The sequence below is a fragment of the Odontesthes bonariensis genome, chromosome 8, assembly GCF_027942865.1.
Source record: "Odontesthes bonariensis isolate fOdoBon6 chromosome 8, fOdoBon6.hap1, whole genome shotgun sequence".
Taxonomy (NCBI): Eukaryota; Metazoa; Chordata; class Actinopteri; order Atheriniformes; family Atherinopsidae; genus Odontesthes; species Odontesthes bonariensis.
In genome coordinates this window covers 19,889,252-19,908,524 of record NC_134513.1, presented here as the reverse complement: position 1 = coordinate 19,908,524, position 19,273 = coordinate 19,889,252, and the positions used below count along the sequence as shown (strand labels likewise).

Below are 19,273 nucleotides of genomic sequence, written 5' to 3'. Positions count from 1 at the left end.
ATTAAGAGGAGGGTAACAGTGATGCAGAACAGACGACCGCTCTGTTAAGGAGGATGTTCATTTTCAAAATGTGCGGTGACAGTAATGAGCTTCAAAAAGAATCCCATCTGTAGTATATGAACTGTTCAGTCATAACCAGTCTGAATATATCAAGTAATGTATATTCACTTGATGTAACCATGGTAACACACTTGTGTAGGGAGAGAATTTTAAACAGGGCTGCGTTGTATGAACTGAAGCAGCTCATCTGTCCGTCTCGTGTCTGCTGGTGGTCCGTGGGGCCCGACGGGTTCTCTTTTTGGTTTCTTCCTAAGAAGCTTTTGCTGAACTCTGAATTGGACCGGACATAATAAAGTACCCTGCAGGGATCAAAGCACCCTTTGTACCTGCTGCATTCTGCCATTTTGGGAAACCACCAGCAGCACAAACAACAAGTGGGGAGGCTTTGTGTAGTGAGCCATAATATCCATAATGATCAGGCTTGTAACAAGAGCTAAGGTGACAGCGGGAAATCGATGGAGCTGTGAGTGATAAACTCAACATATTTGGACTATGGAACAACCTTTTGGCCAACAACAACAATTTATCATGTATAAAACAAACAGGTGGTAGCAGAAAAAGAAGAATATTATGAACCAAAAGCTGCAGTAATGTCACATATTGCACATATTGCACATATTGCTCCAGGTCATAATGGTTTGTCAGCGTCTGGGCTTCTATGCATCCTGACTACTTTAGCTTAGTGAATTAATAAGTCAAAGTTATAGCCTAGACCTTTGGTTTAGAGATTTATCCTGGCTTTTATTATGAAGGCGACAAAGAAGATGAGCACATAGGAAGAACTTGTAAATACCACCAGATAAAAATGACTGAGTCTCGGAAACAAACTAAATCAGCATCAAGAAATTAAAGTATATGCTGAGATAGTTTGTGTGGATCTATCCTTAGCTTAAGGATGCTCCTTTGCTGGTGTGGAGGTACAGCTCTCCACTATTCTGATACCAAGAACCAGAAGTCTGGGTCTGCCACCTTCTTGGAAAATGACCATTTAACCGTGTGCATCTTCTCACCGTGATGTGAAAACAGCTGATGGTGTACATTCCAAAGGGAAGTCGGAGAGTAAAGCCAATGATAGCTGACTTCAAGCATCAGTTCGGAGGATTGTTGTTTTTTGAGGAACTGGATCATTTAGATCTGCTTCCCAATGGTAGCTATTTTTTTTTATTCTTCTTTTTTTCCCCCTATTATCCAGCTATTGTTCCACCACATCGCTACAGCCTGTCTACAGTTAGTTGTACCACAAATAAATACACACACACGCACACACACACACACACACATACACACACAGAAAAATAAGAAGGGTAGATGGATGGTGGGTGGTATGTGTGAATCTTTTGAAGAGTAGGACTCAGAAAAAAGGCTTAATTATTCCAACAATGGCCTCTCTCTCTCTCTCTCTCTCTCTCTCTCTCTCTCTCTCTCTCTCTCTTTCTCTAACACACAACCACACACACACATCACACATCACACATCACACAGAGGCGTTTCAGCACAGAGTTGTCTGATTAAATGGAATAACAAAGTGAGAACAGAAGAGGAGGTTTTTGGCTGCTTGCTTAACATACTTGGCCTGAAACTCATTTTACTGAAAAACCTGCACGTTCTCTCAGGCTCTCTGTGTGTGTGTGTGTGTGTGTGTGTGTGTGTGTGTGTGTGTGTGTGTGTGTGTGTGTGTGTGTGTGTGTGTGTGTATTTCTTTTTATGTGAAAATAGTCCAACAGAAATAAGAAAGGCCACTGATTCAGAGCCACGCTCCTCTTTGCTTTTCTTTTCTTTGTCATTGCTGACAATGTTTTAGATATTTCTCCCGATCAACAAAAGCAGAACTGAATGTATCCTTTTGAGCAGGATCGTGATGCATCTGATACCTCTGTGCAATAGACTTCTAGGGTTGTCACGAACACGTAAAACCCATAAAAGTGTCTTGCTGCTCCAAATATTCAGTAAACTACCAGATCTGGATATATTTATGTGAAAAAAGACTTACTTCTTACTTCCTCTCCTGTAAGAGTACCACATACTGACGGGGTGGACAGAAGTTAAATCTATGGCACCAACATTAACCACAATGCAAACAGTTCTCAGGAAGATTTTTGATGTTTTTTTTCTCACTTAACTTGCTGTCACCAGTTGACATTAACTCAATCCACACACAGAGTAATGCCTTGAAGCATCTAGAAGCTTTGCTTTGCTGTGCTGTTTGGGATTTGTAGTGAGGGGAATATGCAGACATCCCTGCCAGTATCATATTGACACATCCCTGTGGTAGGTGAGAGTTGTATAGAAAATAATGGAGTCGTGTTTATTAATAGTGCAGCAGTTTATTTCCCGAGCTGCAGTTTGACAGAATGGGACTCGGCAACCAGCATGTGCTCAGCTGTGGTGTTTCGCCGGCTTCACACCGGGAGCACTGTGTGTGCTTTGCTGAACATCTGCGTTTTGGCTTCATGTTTGTATTCACACCACCAACCTGCACAGCCGTTTCTGATAATACACATACCACACTGTGTTGTGTAATCTAAATATTATACCACTGGAAAAGTGAAGACTGGAAAAGTTTCCCAGCTGTAACTCGAGAACAGTAACTTGCAGCTGCTGAAATGACGTGAAAATCAGTCATTATCATCATCAATAATCATCATTACGAGTAAGATTCAATTTCAATTCATTTTATTTATATAGCGCCAAATACAACAAATGTCATCTCAAGGCACTTAGATAGTAAGTCCAATTCAAGCCAATTGGAATTCAATTAATTAATAATAATCATAATTCATAAAATAATCCAATTTGTTCATATAGAGCCAATTCAAAAACAATTTCCTAGCTAAGAAAACCAACAGATTGCACTGAAAACTTTTTGTTTTTCGGTCCAATCTCCCGGCCTGAGCGTGCCTGAGGCGACTGTGGAGAGAAACGACTCCCTTTTAACAGGAAGAAACCTCTGGCAGAACCAGACTCAGGAAGGGTGGCCATCCGCCTCGACCAGCTGGGGTTTGAGAAGACAGAAAGGGGGGGGGGGGGGGGGGGGGGGGGGGGCACCGCGACGGCACCGCGACGGCACCGCGACGGCACCGCGACGGCACCGCGACGGCACCGCGACGGCACCGCGACGGCACCGCGACGGCACCGCGACGGCGGCACTGTAACACCATTCAGGATATCTGTTGGAACAGGGAAACACGAGTTAATGACCACAATAATGTCACATATACATAAAGAGAGTAAAGTGAGGAAAGGTGTGTCAGATGAGGCCCCCCAGCAGTCTAGGCCTATAGCAGCTTAACTATGGGATGTTTCAGGATCACCTGAGCCATCCCTAACTATAAGCTTTATCAAAAAGGAAAGTTTTCAGCCTGGTCTTAAAAGTGGAAAGGGTGTCTGCTTCCCGGACATTTACTGGCAGCTTATTCCACAAGAGAGGGGCCTGATAACTGAAGGCTCTGCCTCCCATTCTACTTTTAGAAACTCTGGGAACCTCAAGTAAACCTGCAGTTTGGGAACGAAGTGCTCTGTTAGGAAAATATCTTATAATGAGATCTTTAAGATATGATGGAGCTTGGTCATTAAGAGTTTTATATGTAAGGAGAAGAATCTTAAATTCTATTCTGAATTTAACAGGGAGCCAATGAAGAGAAGCTAAAACTGGAGAAATATGATCTCTCCTGTTAGTTCTCGTCAAAACTCTGGCTGCAGCATTTTGGATCAACTGAAGGCTTTTCAGAGAATATGTGGGACAGCCCAATAATAAAGAATTACAGTAGTCCAATCTTGAAGTAACAAATGCATGGACTAGTTTTTCTGCATCACTCTGAGACAAGATGTTCCTGATTTTAACAATATTACGAAGGTGAAAGAAGGCAGTCCTAGAAACCTGTTTTATATGCGAGTCAAATGATAAGTTCTGGTCAAAAATAACTCCAAGGTTCCTCACTGTAGAACTAGAAGCCAAGGAAATACCATCTAGAGTAACTATATAGCTAGACAATTTCTCCCTGAAACGCTCAGGTCCAAAGATAACGACTTCAGTTTTGTCTGAATTTAGAAGCAGACAGTTCTGAGTCATCCAGGTCTTTATGTCTTTAAGACATGCTTGTAGTCTGACCAACCTATTGGTTTCATCTGGTTTTATAGATAAGTACAGCTGAGTATCATCAGCATAGCAATGGAAATTTATGCCATGCTGTCTAATAATGTTACCTAATGGAAGCATGTATAAAGTGAAAAGAATTGGTCCAAGCACAGAACCCTGGGGAACTCCATGACTTACTCTGGTGTGTGAGGAAGATTCTTCATTTACAAGAACAAACTGAAATCTATCAGATAAATATGATTTAAACCAGGCTAATGCAGTTCCTTTAATCCCAATAACATGTTCAAGTCTGTGTAATAAGATACTGTGATCGACCGTATCAAATGCAGCACTGAGGTCCAACAGGACAAGCACAGACACAAGTCCGCTATCAGAGGCTAAGAGGAGATCATTGGTAACTTTCAGCAGTGCAGTTTCTGTGCTATGATGCACTCTGAATCCTGACTGAAACTCTTCCAACAGATTATTTCTGTGTAAATGATCACAAAGCTGAGCTGCAACTATTTTTTCAAGAACTTTAGACATAAAAGGGAGATTGGATATAGGTCTATAATGAGCCAACACTTCTGAATCAAGAGTAGGTTTTTTAAGTAAAGGTTTAATTACAGCAACCTTAAAAGTCTGAGGTACATATCCTGTCAACAAAGACAGATTGATCAAATCCAATATGGAAGTGTCAATTAATGGGAAAACCTCCTTGAACAGTCTGGTTGGGATTGGGTCTAAGACACAAGTTGATGGTTTAGAAGAGACTATTGCTGTTGTTAGCTCAGAGAGATCAACTGGGCAGAAGCCGTCTAAATACAAATCAGGTTCTAAAGATACTTCTAAAGCTGCTGTACTTGATGATACATCACTGATAATAGTGGGAAGGACTCCATCAATCTTCTCTCTGATAGAAACAATTTTATTAATAAAGAAGCTCATGAAATCATCACTGCTGAGAGTTAAAGGAATAACTGGCTCAGCAGAGCTCGGACTCTTAGTCAGACTAGCTACAGTGCTGAAAAGAAACCTGGGATTATTCTTATTCTCTTCTATCAATGATGAATAATAAGCAGTTCTAGCTTTACGAAGGGCTTTCTTATACATTGTTAAACTATCTTTCCAGACTAACTGAGACTCTTCTAAATTAGAGGAACGCCACTGTCTCTCCAGCTTTCTTGCAGTCTGCTTTAAAGCACGCAGCTGTGAATTATACCAAGGAGCCAATCTCTTCTGACTGATTACCTTCCTTTTCAGAGGGGCAACATTGTCCAGTGCTGTACGCATTGAAACTATAGTGCTGTCAACAAGAGAGTCAAGTGTTGCTGGAGTAAAGTTTAGGTAGTCGTCCTCTGTCATATCTGCACATGGCAGTGAAGAAAAGGATGATGGAATTAATTTTTTAAATCTGGTTACAGCATCCTCTGATAGACACCTTCTATACATAAATTTCTTCTCAGAAACTGTATAGTCAAGTAATGTAAACTCAAAGGTTATGAGAAAATGGTCAGATAAGACAGGGTTATGAGGGAACACTGTTAACTGTTCACTCTCAATGCCATAAGTCAGCACAAGATCAAGGGTGTGATTAAGGCAGTGAGTCGGTCTGTGTACACTCTGAGAAAATCCAATAGAGTCCAATATAGAATTAAAGTTCATATTCAGGCAGTCATTTTCAACATCTACATGAATATTAAAGTCACCCACTACAATGACTTTATCTGTACTCAGCACTAACTGGGATAAAAACTCTGAGAATTCAGACAGAAACTCAGAATAAGGGCCAGGTGGACGATACACAACAACAAACACAAGAGGTTTCTGGGATTTCCACTTTGCGTGGGAAAAACTGAGAATCAGATATTCAAAAGAGCTAAAACTAATCTTGGGTCTGGGACTGATTAGTAACCCTGATCTGAAAATAGCTGCCACTCCTCCTCCTCTGCCTGTGGTTCGAGGAACGTGAACATTTAAACAGTCAGAGGGAGTTGCTGAATTTCTAATTTCTCTGACTTGTTACCCGCCCACCTACGGCCAAAGGTGTACGATCATTGTGCGAATGAACTGTGACATCAACACAGCACCATAACTGTTTAAACTGGTGCTTCGTGTGTGTTGGACTCACTGCAGTTCTTTTCCTGAACAGTAGGTGTCTCTACTGAGACAATGGAACACCGCAGCAATATCATTAGAAGAAGTTGTAAAATAAGTACAGTATGCATGAACAAGCAGAATTACACAGTTTCAACTTTTCAGCTTCACTTTGAATCCATTTTCTGGTTTTATAGCAAGCAATAGAAATAGAAAAATACTTTATTCATCCCCCAATGGGGGAAATTCAAATTAGTCAAGTAGCTCAAAAAAATTATAAATATTTACAATGATTGTATATTAACAACAACAATAATAATATCAATTATAGTAAAAATACTACTACTAACTAATAATAATAATAAATGACTAAATAAAAAATAGATAAATAAAAAAAAAGTTAAGTTAGTTGTACCCTGTTGAGTTTTGATGACTCATACAGACTGGCAGAGACAGACTTGCTCACACAGCTCTGTTTTTCAAACGCGCCTCTAACGCGGCGCACGTCAAGTCACAAAAATCAAGTGGAAGTCACTTCAGTTCAAGTCGGTTTTATTTATCAATTTATTCAAAAGAACAGTTGCCTGGTCAAGGAAAGCAACAGATTGCATCAAAACTTCTCTCCAATTCAGTTCAGAAAGGGAAAAAAAGGCTCCCTTTTTTAACAGGAAGAAACCTTTAACAGAACCAGGAGGGGCGGCCATCTGCCTCAACCTGCTTGAGAGGACGGGAAAGAGAGGATAGCAAGCGGCAGGCCAGGGATACCAGCTGAGAAAGAGAAACTCAAGTTAGTGACAACAATAATGTTGTATGCACATGGAGAGAAAAAGAGAGCAGAGGTAGGAGAGGTGCATCCAGCAGTCTAGGCCTATAGCAGCATAACTAAGGGATACTTTCAGGGTCATCTGAGTCACCCCTATCTATGAGCTTTATCAAAAAGGAAAGTTTTCTGCCTTTTTGAAAGGTAGAGAGGGTGTCTGCTTCCTGAACCCAAACTGGTAACTGAAGGCTCTGCCTCCCATTTGACTTTTAAAGACTCCAGGAGCCACGTGCCAGTGAAAATAGTCCAACTATGTCATCGTAAATGTGGTGTGCTCTATATGTTAGTACTCTGCTTTCTTTGGCTGTTGGTGCAGTTTCGTTGAGCTGGAATATGAAAGATTCTTTCCCCCTTACCGACAGTGAGGTTTTATTAACACACCTATACAACTCCTCTGACACTAGCAGGTCATGTTGTTAGCATCTCATGAGTTTAACATGCTAAACAGAGCGGTAAAGGCTGTGTTAGAGTGAATGCACCCAGCATGCACGTGCAGGGGCTGCGTGCAGATTCCTGGAGGCATGTTTACCATCAGAGCTGCAGTCGGTGACACTGCACAGAGGTAGTGACCGGACGGATGCACCGAAGGAAGAATTGGTTTCGGCATGTAGCTCCTCCTGAAACCGTGATTTGTCATTTGTGTGTTTCTTTTAATGTTTGTGTTAAACACACACTGTGTGGATTACTCATCCCCAGTATAAGACCTGCGTTAAACTCTGGAGCCCAGCTGTTTCCCCATGTTTTCAGTTTTCATGCCAAGCTGGGCTAACCCCCGGCTATGATTGTTATTGTGATGAGGCTGATCCCTAAACACCAGACCGGTATTGATCTTCTCATCTCGCTCTGAGAGGGAGCAAGCAAGCACATAATTAGTTTTAAGTAAGTAAGTAAGTAAACTTTATTTATATAGCACCTTATAGCACAGATAAAGATCACAAAGTGCTTTATAATCAAATACATAAGAATAATTATAAGAAAACGCCACCAATAAAACAAATGAATATTTATAAAATCATAAAAGATGAAAAACACCATACCAAGATAAAAATCTATATATATAAGTGGAGACAGCTGCTTCTTAAAAGAGTCCACAGATTCAGAGCACCTTAGTGAAAGCTGCAAGGCATTCCAGAGTTTGGGGGCCGCTGCTTGAAAGGAACGGTCGCCTCGAGTGTGGAAGTGTTTATGAGGAACCACCAACAACCTCTGACCTGCTGATCTCAGAGTACGGGCAGATGTATGGTAATAAATCAGATCAGAGATATATGCAGGGGCTTGACCGTGTAGGGCTCTAAAAGTAGGGACCAGTATTTTCAAATTGATTCTAAAATGGACTGGAAGCCAATGCAGGGATGCTAAACCTGGGCTGACGTGAGCTCTTTTCTTAAGTTAAAAGCCGTGCAGCTGCATTCTGTACAGTCTGGAGACGATCCAGGTCTTTCTTATTAAAACGGATAAAAAGGCTGTTACAGGAGTCTAATAGAGAGGAAATAAAAGCGCGGATGATCATCTCAAGTTCAGCCTTTTGAGACCAGTGACCTTAATTTGGCAATGTTCCTTTAGGTGTAAGAAGCAGTTTCTGGTCAGTTTTTTAGAGTGCTGCTGTTAGAGTCTAAATGAACACCTAGATTCCTAAGACTAGGCTTAACAGACCAGCCTAGATTCTTATCAATGAACTGCTTAATCTCAGGGATTTTGTGATCTGGTGCAATGATTAATGTTTCGGTCTTATTGGAGTTGGGTTTTAAGTAATTGTTGTTCAATCATTGGTTGATGTTTGTCAAGCAGTCCACCCAAGAAGTCAGTTTGTGCAGCTCAGCAATTTTAAACGTACAGTACATCTGGATGTCATCTGCATATAGATGGTAGGACACGCTTCTGTGTTGCTTAATTATATTACCTAGTGGGAGTATATACATAAGGAAGAAATGAAATCAAGGCCCTATCTTTCTTGAGAAACTGTTCACATGTAAAATAAATTCTACTCACAAATATGAAGTGCTGAAAGCTCTACCTGTGTTTTTTCCTCCTTTTTTCTTTTTTTCTTTTCTTCTGCTTGTTTGTTTTCCTCTGTAGCCTCATTCTTCCTGAAGCAGGCTTTTGAAGGGGAGTATCCTAAACTGCTGCGGCTGTACAATGATCTGTGGCGCCGCCTGCAGCAGTACAGCACCAGTCTGCAGGGGGCGCTTACGAGCAGTGGAGGGATGGATGCTTCTCTGGACCTCACTGCTGCAGACACAGACAGCCAGGACCTCTTCACACATGGCAAACAAGACTACAAGTGAGTCCTGGCAGAAGCGCTTTGATTGGGTTTACTACGAGCCTGGGTGGAACGTGCCTCTCCAAGTCTAGGAAAGGTCCTTAACAGCTGCTGTTTTTAGGATGCCACGTCACCAAATCTCACTGAAGGACTGTTCCAATGTCCAGGATCCTTTAAAGGTCCTTCAGCGTTTTTTAAGGCACTCAAAGTGACCACATCTGAGATGCTGTAGACAAAGATGGATGGATGTTTGTGCAATATGCATTTAAATATAACTATTAGCTTAATGTTATTAGCACTGGAACATGTTCCATCAATGGACAGCAATGCATATATTGCCTGTATAAAAGGCTGTTAGTTAGCCAGCTAACGACTTTGAGCTATTTAACAGCCATGCCAGTTCTTTTTTTAACTGTTTTGTGTGTTGAGGATAAGTGACGGTGGGATTGCCGCTGTGACATTTGCCCACTTGTTAGGACTGTTGCTACCTGCTGGAATTACCCAGCCTACAGAGGAGGCATCCTTGAGTTTGTGTATTTGTGTTTCCTTCGTTTGAGCCACACTGCAGTTACATGACCAGTCTTGTGGCAGCTGTTACATGTGATCTTTGCAGATAATTACAGTTATGAGATCATGACACATGCAGCTGAGTGTGATTGATGGGCCTGTGTAATTGTTAACCTAATTCCCACTGTTAGGTCCATCCTCCGCCCCATGTGCGTGTACACACACGCGCACACGCGCACAGAAACCTGTGTGAGCATGTCTGTAGAGGCATTTTTCTCCCATTAATGTCTCTAATTGAAGTTGTCCATTAATAAATGTCAGCAAAAGTATTGCAGACAAAAATGATGCTCCAGCAAAGCAGTTGTGAGAGGTGGAAGGCTTTCTGTAAAGCCAACATTGGGTTTCCTGATCTGCTCTGAGAGCATCTCAGCATCACTTATAGCAGTTCCTATGAACGTTTTCTGACCGCGTCGGTCGAGCACGTACTTTCTGTTTTTCATTGTGTGTGTTTGTGTATGTTTGTTTAGCCCAGAAAAGGCTCTGAAAGACTCTCTGCAGCCATATGAGGCAGCCTACCTCTCCAAGTCCCTCTCTCGCCTGTTTGATCCCATCAATCTGGTGTTTCCAATGGGAGGCCGCAACCCACCCTCTAATGACGAGCTGGACAGCATCATCAAGACCATCAGCAGGCGAGTAGAGTACAGCCAAGATATGCTGGCAAAGACAGAAGTCATTCGGCATTACCCCTGTCCCCGACATACATGTTTGAGGATTCAGCATTATGTTATTAAAACTTCAAAGATTCTTGCAAAAAGAAAACAATTGAACAAACCATCCTGTCAAATACTTTTAGGCAAGGCAAGTTTATTTGTATAGCACAATTCAACAACAAGGCGATTCAAAGTGCTTTACAGATACATTAAAACAGTAGAAATAAAAAGCATGATTTAAATTTTAAACAAAAAAAGAAAGAAATAAGAACAATAGATAGAATTAGATCAAATCAGTAGTCAAGCTTCAGATTTGGAGCTTTGTTCAAATGCAGCTGAAAATAGGTGTGTCTTCAACCTGGACTTAAATACACTGAGTGTTTCAGCTGATCTGAGGCTTTCTGGGAGTTTATTCCAGACATGTGGAGCATAGAAGCTGAATGCAGCTTCTCCATGACTGGTTCTGACTGGGAACTGATAAAAGACCGGATCCAGATGACATGAGGGGTCTGGAAGGTTCATACCTCATTACCTCAGTTTTGTTTTTGTTTAGCTGGAGAAAGTTGTGGCACATCCAGTCATTAATCTCCTCAATGCATTTACCAAGAGCCTGTACAGGGCTTCGGTCTCCTGGTGACATTGTAATATATATCTGCGTGTCATCTGCATAGCTATGGTAGTTTCTTTTGTTGTTTTTTATAATCTGTGCCAGTGGGAGCATGTAGATGTTAAACAGAAGAGGTCCCAGGATGGAACCTTGGGGAACTCCACGTGTGACTCTTGTGTGCTCAGAGGTAAAGTTACGTATTGACACAAAGTCAAGGTGGAAAAACTATCCACTATCCACCATCCACTGCTGTTAAATTGTCTGTATTACCTCATGACAGCTGATGGGGGAGGTTTCACCACAGCTTTGTTTGCCAGCCACAGTGCAAATCGTATAACTTTCATTCCTTTAAGGCAGTCATCTAAAATCTGGAAGATTTAGCCTGATCAAGTGACATACTTCAATCTGCACTGCCTTGTAAAAGCGCATCAACCCCCAGTTTTTAATCAACAGTACTGTTCTTTTCCTAAGCAGTAGGTGTGGCTACTGAGACAACGGAATACCACAGCAAAAACATTAGAAGAAGTTGTACAAGACGTACAGTATGCATGACAGAATTATATAATTTCAACTTCTCAGCTTCAATTTTAAGCCATTTACTGTCTTAAATTGTGTTTAGTTGGGATTTGGAAAGCTCAATTAGCTGCTCCTTTGTGTAAACATCTCTTGAGTCGGCATGGTTAACTCGTAACAGATGTTGAAAAGTGTCACATATGAGAAGAATCCACTCGAGCAGCTCAGATTCAAACCAACACAGAAAAATCTCTCTCAAAAAAAAAAAACAGGTTTGTAAATCGCTAAAATCTCGTATAAATATCAAAAATATTAAATCCAGTGCAGCACAATCAGGAGTGTTGATAAATGACTTGAAGATTAGAAATTGAAGGGCTTGCCATGAAGGGCTGGCGGCTCTGATTACAGTCAGGTTCTGCTAAATCATTTAATCCACAAACGATACAAACACGACATTTCTCTTCGTTTAATGTGTCAACTGACTGAATTTAAAGTTTCTTCATTAATATTAAATGTTTGTGTCTTCTTGAAACTTTGCTGACATTTAGATTTGGTTCATTGTGTGCGCAAAGAGAAGTGCTATATTGACTGACTCGCAGCCCTGAGAGCGGCCTACTAAAGGCATTGTGCTGTTTCCATTAAAAACCGTGTTTCAAAGGTTCGATTGAAAAGCCACATGCAATTTATGCATGAGCGTCAACTATCGACTGCTTGCCAATTGTCCAGGTTTTACCATTTTGATGGTTTTCAGCTTTGTTTGTTTGCAGTGAGCTGAACGTTGCGTCGGTGGATCCAAACCTCTCTCTCGCCGTGGCAAAGAATGCAGCAAAGACGGTTCAACTCTTCTGTGTGAAGTCAGAACAGCTGGTGAGTACAGCTCTGTGTGTGTGTGTGTGTGTGTGTGTGTGTGTGCATGCGCAGCCTTAAAATTCTTATCGACATTATATGGCCTGTGTGTCTCCAAATGCAATCAATCAATCAATCAATCACTTGCTCCCCTGCCTTATTATAGTTGTCCACTCAAGGGGAAGCCAGTCAGGTGATCGGTCCGTTAACAGAGGGCCAGAGGAGGAACGTCGCTGTGGTCAACTCCCTGTACCGCCTGCAGCAGGCTGTTGCCAAGGTAACGATAAGCAAATCTATACGAGTTCAAATCAGGACGGGAGATTGGACTGAAGACAAGTTTCGGTCCAATCTGTTGGTTTCCTTAGCTGGGAAATTGTTTTTGAATTGGCTCTATATGAACGAATCGGATTATGTTATAAATAATTCTGATTACTATGAATTGAATTCCAATTGGCTTGAATTGGACTTTATTATTTAAGTTCCTTGAGATGACAGTTGTTGTATTTGGCGCTATCTAAATAAAAATTAATTGAATCAAGACTTCGCTCCAGTGTGCAGGTGTGCAGTACACTTTATGATGAGGTGTTGTTATCTCCGTCAGCACTTTTCAAGAAAGACACCATTTGAAAGATCTTCTCGTGGAGGTTTTTGGAACCAGATCCTCCAAAGTCTTGTAGAGTTCAGATCTTGCAGTGTGGGGAAATAATTGCCTGGCCTGATGTCATTAGTTGGGGATTTTGGTAATGTTTTGGTTCATCCGATCCACTTCAGAACACCACCTCCCATATAAATGTGAATAAATTATCAGCACAGCTCTATGCAGATGTGAGGGGAACAGTTAAAGAGCCACTGGTCAGAGGGAGCCGCATCACTACTGCTCTTCCCCAGAAAAGCACCAATGAAGAATGTTGTTCAGTCCCATAGAGTCCATACCAACAGCACAGTGAAGCTGCTCTGGCTGCACCAGGTGGCCTGATGCCTTATCAACTTATGTTAATGTGGTTGTTACTCGACGCTACTGTCGAATTTTAACAGAATAGTCATGTTTTTTGAGAATTTAATCGAACAATTCCTTATTAAACCAAAAAAGGGGTCTGAGCCTGAGGTGTACAGCATGAAGACAAATGGTGAGAGTACAGTTCCCTGTGGCACTCCTGTGCTGCTGACCACCTTCTCAGACACGGCAATACAGACTTCATGCTCCTTATCACAAATGCTGCCTTCTGCTCATTTTGTACTACCACTAGTTTTCTATCTGCTTCCTGTCCTGAACTTGATGCCCCACAAGATCTTAGCTCAGTGTTTCTCAGCTACTTTCAGTGTGCGTTCCTTTGGGAGTTTAGGACTGCTCACCCATACTTGACACTTGGGTTCTGGGCAGTGTTTCCTCAGCCCCTCTGAGCTTAACTCATGTGCTGATTCAGGTGCTATAATGCCGAAAAAATTGTGTTTCTAGTTCAGTTCAAATGTTTGTGACCATTTTTCGCCCACATTAACTGCCCTTTTTTTTTGTTTGTTTTGCAGATAATTTCAGGTTTGGGGTCATGTCCTCCAGCTGCTGTAGAGGCCCTCTCTTCATCTTTGGAGGTACCACAGTACTTTAAAACACATTCAGTATCCCCTGCTGTGTTAAGTTGTCAAGCTGCTCTTTTTCTCTTCATTAAAAAAGCCATTTGATGCTAAAAGAGTGTATCAAACTGACAGGAGAGAAGATGCACTCTTCTGCACAAAAAAACATGAAAAAAACTCAGATTCCAACTCTTTATTTTTCAGTGTTTTGGCCCTCAGACCTTCCTATATCTCCAATATCCAATATTCCAATATCGTCCAATATCTTACCATGGCGTGGTGTATATAACACAAGAGTATGTTATCAGCTCCAGAGGCTCCCGAGCAGTCCCCAGCAAAGAGCCAGCATTCTTTATCAGTTTGTTCACTTTCTTTGAGTCTCTGGCTCCGATGCTGCTGCCCCAACAGATGGCCGTTCCACAAACTGAGCGCAGATGCTTCATGTCTGGCTGCAGCTTCGGTTTGTTTTAACAAACACATCTTGGGAGATATTATGCAGCAGGCTGAGCATTTTTACTGCAGTGGAGTCTGGTGATAAATGAGCTATCAGAGAAGATTGAGAAGAAACTAGAAACTACTTGATTAGATCTGTGACTTAAGCGTATTCACAATAAATACAGTTATTGTGAATGGAATGCAGGGGTGGAGCAGTTATTCTAAATGTGGGGGTGTTCCAGGGGTGGCACATCAAGCCCATAGACACGACGCTGAAGTTGGCATCCGATTTGCAAATTAAATGGATGGGCATAAAGGGCCATTTCACTGCATTTTTGCATTTTGATCGCCCTAAACTAGGTCCTGTGTGGAAACTACAATTGTTACACTGCTCAAATCTGGATGGAATTATTCTAAAGAGGGTACAGGGTCTTTAAAACACATTGTATGTTGGTGCTCTACGAGGGTGGGCAAACCGTTAATATAATACATCCATGGGGCAAACGGGTTTACCTTTGGAAAATGTGTTGGGTGGGGGGGATGAAATCATCTTGCTGTAAAAGTGGGGGTGTCGAAAAAAAAAAAAAAACACCCCCCACGGGTGCGACGCCCATGGTGGAATGTAAAAGGTGCTTTTCGTAGGTTTCTGTCCGGCTGCGACGCATCACTCACACAGCAGAGTCCCTGCCCTCAATAACTCCAGCAGTCATTTTCAAACTCTCTCTGTTGACATTCCTGCAGCTGACAGAGTTCTCCACTGCAAAGAGTGCCATGCACAACCTGTAGGGGGTTCATATGGTGATACCTTAGTCTTCATTTGTGATGACAAGGAATTCTGTTTTCAAATGTTTGTTATTTGAATTTTTTTAAGCTAAAAAATATTCCACTTCCCGGGGAGTTCACTGACAAAATTAATTGTGCTCCTGTGTGGCTGTGCACACCATCTCACAGGGATTCATGACACCTGTGAGATCCTTTAAGATTTCTGCATTTTATTTATTTTATTGCAACTCTTGATGTGTTCGATATTTCTCGCGCACACACACACACACACACACACACACACACACAACACAACACAACACAACACAACCTCACAGGTACACGCCATCTCCTGGATCCAAAATCTCAGCTACCACAGAGCTGATTACATGCCTATATCTTATATGTCAGTCATATAAGCACATAAATGTAGCTTTAGGGCTGAGCAATTTGATCGATACTGCGATATATATCGATATTTTGTTTCCCGATAAAGTATCAATTTTTCGGCCACGAGTATCGATTTTTTTTTTTTTTTTTTTTTTTTTTAAATTTTAAATTTAATTTTTTTTTTTTTTTATTTTAGGGCAAAGTTTATTGAAAAGTCAGATGTTCCAATTAGTGAAAACACAGAACATTAATATAATACAATGCAAGGGGGTCACATTCTACAAAACGGTGATAAATTAGTTCATAAAAAACTGGCGGTGTTGTCCTTCCGCTTCAAAGGTCGGACCACCAGTCTAATCAGCGACGATTCATGTCAAATCACACAGTCCCTTTTTTTCAGAAAATGATATCAGTGTATCGAATCGTATCGAACCGTTGGCTGAATATCGTGTATCGTATCGTATCGTGAGATTTGTGTATCGCTACAGCCCTATGTTGCTCCTGCTTACCTGAGCACCTATGTTGCCATGGCAGCCTGGCAGGCCTGTTATTGGTTCAGAAGCTGTCTCGTGTGGGTTTTCCTCACTCTGTGGGATTTCCTGTGTTGGGCGCAGGCAGTACAGGTCCTGATGAGCAGCGCTGTGCTGCCGCTCCTGCAGTCAGTCGGTGACTCCATAGAGGCCATCATCATCACGCTTCACCAAGAAGACTTCAAAGGGTCAGTCGCTGCTCTTTGGCTTCCTACACCAAAATGTGTGTGTGTGTGTGTGTGTGTGTGTGTGAGAGAGTGACAGAACATCCATGTCACATGATCCATGCTGAGAGCCACCTCAGCACCAGGTTCATAGTGTTGAACCTTTGTTTGTGTGTGTGTGTGTAACCCTGTTAGCCTCTATAAAGTTCTCCTTCCTTCATTTTTTCTCTCCTTTTTTAAACGATTTCCTCTCCTGTCTTGATGTGTTTGACTTTAGTTCTGACATTGCCCACCGATGCAATGTGTGTGAGATGTTCCTGATCGTAATCACTTATTCAGACAAAGCTGTAACGCAGCCGACCGTGTGTGGGCATTCAAGCTGTGGCTTATTTTTTTGGCTTATTTCAAAAATATTTCTTTTCAGATGTGTCATTTCTCGGTCCTACTTTCGGTTGACATGGAAAGAAAGTTTTAAAAGGAATCGAGTAAAGATCCGACTCTTTGTTTCCCTGAATATCTGCATCTGAGGCACTTGGTTTGGCACATATAGCAGCAGCGGCTGCATTAAGAAGATACTGGTCGGCCTGACATAAACCAGCATTAGCCTGTTTTATTAAGTTCATTTTAGTTGGCATGGTTGTTTCATTTTAATGCAATTATGTGTGTGTGTGTGTGTGTGTGTGTGTGTGTGTGTGTTCCAGGCCTCTATCCAGCCCTGATAAGCCAGACGTCCCGTGCTCTCTGTACATGAAGGAGCTGCAGGGTTTCATCTGCAGAGTGATGGCTGACTACTTCAGACATTTCCAGTGTGTGGACTTTGTCTACGAGAGCACCGAGTCCATCGCCAAGAGAGCCATCGAGCTGTTCCTCCGGCACGCCAGCCTGCTGCGGCCGCTGGGCGAGGGCGGCAAGATGAGGCTGGCTGCTGACTTTGCACAGGTGAGCGGAGCCGACTGCAGGTCACGCTGAAATGATGTGCGCGGGTGCTCCTGTGATTCTGGTTGGTGTTGCTTTTGTGCGTCGGCAGATGGAGATGGCGGTGGCTCCTCTGTGCAGGAGAGTGTCTGATCTGGGGAAGCCGTACAGGATGCTGCGATCCTTCAGGTCTGTCGGTCAATTAAGCTTTCATTTGTGCAGCGCTAAGGGCGGAACATGGAGGAACCAAGCCAGTTTAAGTAATGATTAAGATAAACAGTGAGCTGGGATCTGTCAAAAGCTGTATTTCAGGATGTGATAGAAACATCAGATCCCCTTCAGAGGGATGGATCAGAAAAGCTTGTCTATATTAAGGTTGAGCCAGTAACCACCTCGTCAGCTCAAATGATATGTAGGAAATCTGAGTCGGTTATATGGGCTGCTGGTCCTGCGTCCAGTATTCAGGCCAAGATGATGTGTGTTGTGTTTCAGGCCTCTGTTGTTTCAGACCAGTGAGCTGATAGCCAGCAGTCCAGCTGTGGGCGACCTGATCCCCTACAGCACCCTGCTCCACTTCCTGTTCACCAGGGCCCCATCTGAACTCAAGTCTCCTAACCAGGCCTGTACACACACACACACACACACACACACACACGGTCCACAAAAGCATTCTAACAAAGCGCTGTGACTCCTCAATTTCAATTTAATTCATTTTTATTTAAATAGCGCCAAATACAACAAATGTCATCTCAAGGCACTTAAATAATAAAGTCCAATTCAAGCCAATTGGAATTCAAGTCATTGTAATCGTACTTATTTAAAAAAAAAAATCCAATTAATTCATAGAGAGCCAATTCAAAAACTATTTCCTAGCTAAGGAAACCAACAGATTGCACCGAAACTTGTCTTCAGTCCAATCTCCCGTCCTGAGTGTGCCTGAGGCGACTGTGGAGAGGAACGACTCCCTTTGAACAGGAAGAAACCTCTGGCAGAACCAGAACCAGGGAGGGTGGCCATCCGCCTCCACCAGCTGGGGTTTGAGAGGACAGAAAGAGGGGAAAAAACCACTGTAACAGTATTTAAAGGATATCTGCTGGAACAGGGAAACACGAGTTAATGACTACAATAATGTCACATGTACATAATATCATATGAGAAATAAAACGGGGGAAACAGAGAGTAAAGTGAGGAAAGGTGTGACAGATGAGGCCCCCCAGCAGTTTGGGCCTATAGCAGCTTAACTATGGGAAGTTTCAGGATCACCTGAGCCATCCCTAACTATAAGCTTTATCAGAAAGGAAAGTCATTAAGCTCGGTCATTAAGAGCTTTATATGTGAGGAGAAGAATCTTAAATTCTATTCTGCACTGGAAAAAATCTAAATCTTACCAAGTATATTTTTCTCATTGAGTATCTCATTACACTTAATATAAGACACAACTGTCTAACAAGTACCATTTCAGCCAGATATAGGGACTTGTTTTAATACAAGACATCTTGAATATCTTGTTAAATGAAAAAGTCTTGAAAACATCTTGTTTTGAGTCACATATCAGATGAAACAAGCTTTTTTTTTTAATTTGAAGAGGTTTTTCAGCTAATTTCAAGATCACTTTTATCTCAAAAGTCCCAAATATCACATCTTATTTCAAGAAATCTTGGCAAGCCAATTTTCACTAGTTCCATTGGCAGATTTTTTTGCTTATTTCAAGCAAAAACGTCTCGTATTTGCTGTTTTTTTTAAAACTTATTTTTGGAGGGGCATTTTTTTGCAGTGTGAATTTAACAGGGAGCCAATGAAGAGAAGCTAAAACTGGAGAAATATGATCTCTCCTGTTAGTTCTCATCAGAACTCTGGCTGCAGCATTTTGGATCAACTGAAGGCTTTTCAGAGAATATGTAGGACAGCCCAATAATAAAGAATTACAGTAGTCCAATCTTGAAGTAACAAATGCATGAATTAGTTTTTCTGCATCACTCTGAGACAAGATGTTCCTGATTTTAACAATATTAC

At 41.8% G+C, this 19,273-nt stretch overlaps 1 protein-coding gene across 1 annotated transcript in view; it reads left to right on the top strand.

Annotated features, from left to right (window-relative positions):
- The window catches only part of cog5 (component of oligomeric golgi complex 5), a 63,480-nt gene that overhangs the window by 43,002 nt on the left and 1,205 nt on the right, over window positions 1–19,273 (top strand). Inside the window, exons 12-20 of the mRNA XM_075472041.1 lie at window positions 9,129–9,333; window positions 10,347–10,508; window positions 12,417–12,516; window positions 12,662–12,772; window positions 14,020–14,082; window positions 16,266–16,369; window positions 17,047–17,284; window positions 17,373–17,449; window positions 17,753–17,879. Coding sequence (XP_075328156.1) covers window positions 9,129–9,333; window positions 10,347–10,508; window positions 12,417–12,516; window positions 12,662–12,772; window positions 14,020–14,082; window positions 16,266–16,369; window positions 17,047–17,284; window positions 17,373–17,449; window positions 17,753–17,879 — 1,187 coding nt within the window. The remainder of the gene's footprint in view (window positions 1–9,128; window positions 9,334–10,346; window positions 10,509–12,416; window positions 12,517–12,661; window positions 12,773–14,019; window positions 14,083–16,265; window positions 16,370–17,046; window positions 17,285–17,372; window positions 17,450–17,752; window positions 17,880–19,273) is intronic.